This window comes from Sinocyclocheilus anshuiensis, unplaced genomic scaffold (assembly GCF_001515605.1).
Source record: "Sinocyclocheilus anshuiensis isolate Anshui unplaced genomic scaffold, SAMN03320099.WGS_v1.1 scaffold1015, whole genome shotgun sequence".
Taxonomy (NCBI): domain Eukaryota; kingdom Metazoa; phylum Chordata; class Actinopteri; order Cypriniformes; family Cyprinidae; genus Sinocyclocheilus; species Sinocyclocheilus anshuiensis.
In genome coordinates this window covers 885,123-889,639 of record NW_015546029.1, presented here as the reverse complement: position 1 = coordinate 889,639, position 4,517 = coordinate 885,123, and the positions used below count along the sequence as shown (strand labels likewise).

General features: G+C 32.7%; 2 protein-coding genes across 2 annotated transcripts in view; both read left to right on the top strand.

Moving 5' to 3' along the window:
- LOC107698719 (attractin-like protein 1) overlaps positions 1-3,628 on the top strand; it is a 38,846-nt gene extending 35,218 nt beyond the window's left edge. The window contains exons 2-3 of the mRNA XM_016499822.1: positions 3,218-3,301; positions 3,511-3,628. Of these exons, the coding sequence (XP_016355308.1) occupies positions 3,218-3,301; positions 3,511-3,628 (202 nt within the window). The remainder of the gene's footprint in view (positions 1-3,217; positions 3,302-3,510) is intronic.
- A 217-nt stretch (positions 3,629-3,845) lies between these two features.
- Positions 3,846-4,517, top strand: part of LOC107698718 (attractin-like protein 1) — a 286,058-nt gene continuing 285,386 nt past the window's right edge. The window contains exon 1 of the mRNA XM_016499821.1: positions 3,846-3,861. Coding sequence (XP_016355307.1) covers positions 3,846-3,861 — 16 coding nt within the window. The remainder of the gene's footprint in view (positions 3,862-4,517) is intronic.

Sequence of the window (4,517 nt, the reverse complement as noted above, 5' to 3'; positions counted from 1 at the left end):
AAAAAAGACTATGAATTGGATTCAGAATGATAATCAAAACGTAGATAAAGTCGATCAACACCCCAAAGCTTGACAGTCATTATTATCTCTTCATTGGTTGACATTTAATTCCATAACGTTACACAGTTTTGATGCTGTTTTATGTCTGATGATCGTGTTAGATTACATGTGGAAGCATCTGTTGTTTAGGTTTCTTATTCACTTGTGTTTTTTGGAAATTCTGTACAGAAGATGTGTACTAGCTTCCCCTACCATATAACAATGAAAACACGGATTCTAGGAGCACAAGTATACAGTAGCTCAAATATATAAGTCAAGTATACTTAAATGTAAATTTAAGTATATTTCTGAGAAGTACATAAAGCCCATTTCTGAGAAGAACATTAAAAGTAGACTAAAAGTATACTTTCCTATTTTTTTGTTTAAAATAAGTATACTAATAGCACACTTGAATAAACTTCTTTTTCGTAAGGGTATGCATTTGTTTGTATGCGCATCTCAAGGGTCTTGTTGTTAGGTGTAACCTTGCACTAATATTTCATTAGTATTATAGGATTTTGGTCTTGCTAATTCTTTCTTGTCTAAGACAAGACGATTGCAAAATATTTACCAATATATTCAATTCCATGTCATGATTAAAGCTACAATCTTTGATTATGAAATTACAACCCCTGAATTCACCACATAGTGTAGTAAAAAGTGTTGTGTAAATGAGGTTTTTGCAACTAATGAGGAAAAACTGTAGTGCCCTTCTTTATTGGTATCAAGTATAGTTGAAGGTAGATTCACATTCTTACAAAAATATATTTAACCAGTCTGTTTCTTTCAATGTTCACTCCAAACAGTTTCAACAAACACATCACAGTTGACTTCTTTACATTGCTGGCTTTGCGGTGAAATAACTTCAGTTAATTTTGTCTGGTTTTGCCAGATGTGGTTTGTGTTCGGGGCACAGTGTTTTTAAATGGTTTGCAAATGTTTGTGGGTTAACTGGGAGAAAAAGAATGTGAAATATAGCACTGTTTTCTGATAAGCATGGGTTTGTGGCTTACTTGGCTCATTCTTGTGTAGTTCAAGACATTTATAGACATTCATTTTATGGGTATTAAAGTTATTTCAACTATTGTGAGGAGATTAGAGGGAGATTTATAACTAGAGATACTGCAGTTTGATCTCGTCCATTTTGTTTTCCCGGAGTCAGTCAGAGTGTGTCTCTTTGGGTTGCTATATGTTTCTCCCTTCTATGGCTTAAAGGCCTCGTTGTGTTTTAATAATGATTTCTGTTTGAGAGCAGCCTTTGTTCTCTTCAGAGAGTTCAGGTGTTGAGGTGAAAGTCACAAGTTATTCTAGAAGTATTCATCTGTGTATGTGGTTGTTGTAGTTCAGAAGAATGATGTGTGTTTAGCTGTGACTGAGCAGAATAGAGCATCAGTTGTCTCATTACATTTGCTTGGGGTACAATAGAGTGCATAGTAGGTTTTAATTTGTTATATGGGCCAATGACCATCAGTCTCTGAGTGCCTTGAATCTTTGAAATTAATTTGCTTTAAGTCACCTTGGACAATATTTCAGGAGAATGCAGGTAGTCCATCCTGTCCCAGACAGCAGTGAAAGTAGGTTACATTTTATGACATACAAGTGAGTGGAAGAGAGGAGATTAATAAGGCACAATGCTTTGGGAAAAAACAAACAAATCTTGTGTCCTTTTTGTGTTTCTCCGAATGCCATTTTTTCCATATTGTGATGTATACTGTAAAAATGTATTTTTCAACGTTGTTTTTTTCAATTTTGCTCCTAATTTCATGTTTACTTGCAGTTTCTATGTAATGAGTTGTAAATTTTGTAGCAATTTCTGAAAATTGTGAAAATGAAAATTGTTTATACACCAATTTTTATAAAATATACTATTGAAAAAGTAGTCTGGGACGTGGTCCTATCCATTGGTTAATGATTGGTTGGAGACAAAATGGCTAAATGCAAGCTTGCAGTCACTTGTAAGAAGAGGGGAAGGGTTTAAGCGGACTAAATTTCGATTAAAAATTACAATGTAAAAAAGAAAAAAAAAAAAGAAAAATATGCATGGATGAATGGTTTTATGATAAGATCAATAATATACATTTAGAGAATAGATAGGGTGAATTTTCTGACCTTAAACATAGAAGGAAGTATACAGTTGAGTAATTCCACATTAACACAGACTTTTTGGTTGTAAATATTTCTGTTTAACTAATTTTTGTCCTGTATTACCTTTTTGCCTGTTAATCAAGGTAATCATCAACTATGCCATATTATTTTACACAATAATCCCTCTTTCCATGTTATGCAGAGCACTGAGAAATCAAAAACTTTGTCTTTCTGATGTTGATGGTGAAATCCATTTTCACCAGTTTGTCATAAAAAAATGTAATAGACAAAGATATCTTCTAAATTTGCATTTAATTAATCACTGAAGAAAACACTGTGTCCACTGCATTTAGGATTGAGTGATTTGTTGTGCCAGTTGTTCATTATGTTATATTCTGACTCATTGCTGCTGGTGATCTTCACCTCTTGTGCTGTTTGTGTGATAAACATGTTTTTTTGTAGATAAGCTGATCTCTTGATTGAAGTGCAGTTGCTGTGACTGGCTCTGTACTGTGCTGTAACATTCTGGTCATTCAGGTGAAAGTAATTGTAACTCCATTTGGTGGAAGGAGAAATATTACCTGTTGATAAAATGCATAGTTGATCATTTTATTAACATGTTACTGTGCTTAAAACATGCATATATGATAAAAAATCATATGATGCATGATTTTTTCTTTCTTTTTGGAAACAGGAGTTTTTAAAGCATTCAGTGACCTTTTTTAACTGTTTGTATAACGGTCTGATTTTATATTTTGATTTTGCATATTCTAATTGCATATTTTGAAGACATTACAATTTTTACATTATTTATCTATTGTTGTATTATATTTTTAATATGTAGGGGTTTATCTTGTTTTTACACACACACACACACACACACACACACACACACACTTATTTATTTATTTCAGTATGTATGATGTGGTTTTGCTGTCTTACATTCTCCTTGTGAACCAGGCAGTAACAAATGAACAAATGAACAAATGTCTGAATTCACATATATTCTGTAACGTTACCATATTCTCTCTTACTTCGGTTCCATCAAGGCCCTTTTGAGATGTCAACTCATCTTTGTATTTTTCTTTGTCAGGTTGACAGAGTCATCAGGATCACTCACTGATGGACCAGTTAACTACAAATACAAGACTAAATGCACTTGGCTGATTGAAGGATAGTGAGTACCACTATGTCAAGCTAATCTCACAGTCTTTGTTATTTATATGTATAATTTACACATTTTTTTTTCAAAGCAACTTACAAATTAGAATTAGAATAAATGTTTTTATTTATTTATTTCTGTGACATTAGTGGATATTAGGTTCAAATACATTTGTCTTATTATTAATTATTAAAAAATAATATATTTTCTGCTTTTTATTTTAGCCCAAATGCTGTGCTCAGGTTAAGGTTCAACCATTTTGCTACAGAGTGCAGTTGGGATCACATGTATGTCTTTGATGGAGACTCAATTTACGCACCTTTGGTAGCTGTGTTTAGGTAAGTGATAGTGGAATCAAAGTCATTAATACACACAAACTGACACAGCAGATGCAAACGTCAATTCATATCAAACAGAAACGCATTTTGTTGGCCTAAGGCAGTGCATATAATCTCATGAACAAAAGTATAAGAAAATCATCAAATTCATAAAATTGAACAACTCCTTATGGTTAGTTCTATTAAATGAACAGTAAACTTTAACTTTAATCATGGTAAACATGGTCTGTGACTACAGTAAATGACAAATAATTGTTTTTTTTTGAGGAAGGCAAAACAAGTTTAGTTTGTGGAAAAATTGTACTATTTTTATATAGACACTTCATTTCCAGCGATACCGTTGACTTGATTGCAAAGATACTATTTAAACTGAGCTGGATGTTGACATCACTGAATTCAATGATGAACTGTCTTTAACTGAAAAATTTGTGTTTACTATTGTCATTTTGCATTATTGACACACTATTTTCCTAATTAATGCTGTTCAGTTGCTTTGACACAATCTGTATTGTTAAAAGCGCTATATAAATAAAGGTGACTTGACTTGACTTGATTCATTAGATCATTTGTAATTCAAGGAAAGAAAGAGCATATTTGGCTGAGATATTTGATTTGTTAACCATGTTATTGAAAATACATATCAAGTTGTTGTCAGTTCTGGTCCATATCTTTCAGCGTTTGTTCAAAGTCTTAAACTAGAGCATATAACACACAGCTTTTGGTGAACACACACTTCTCTGCAGTTTACATTTACATTTACATGTAGTTATTTAACAGACGCTTTTATCCAAAGCGACTTACAAATGAGGACAATAGAAGCAATCAAAACTAACAAAAGAGCAACAATATATAAGTGCAAATGACAAGTCTCGGTTAGCCTAACGCAGTACACG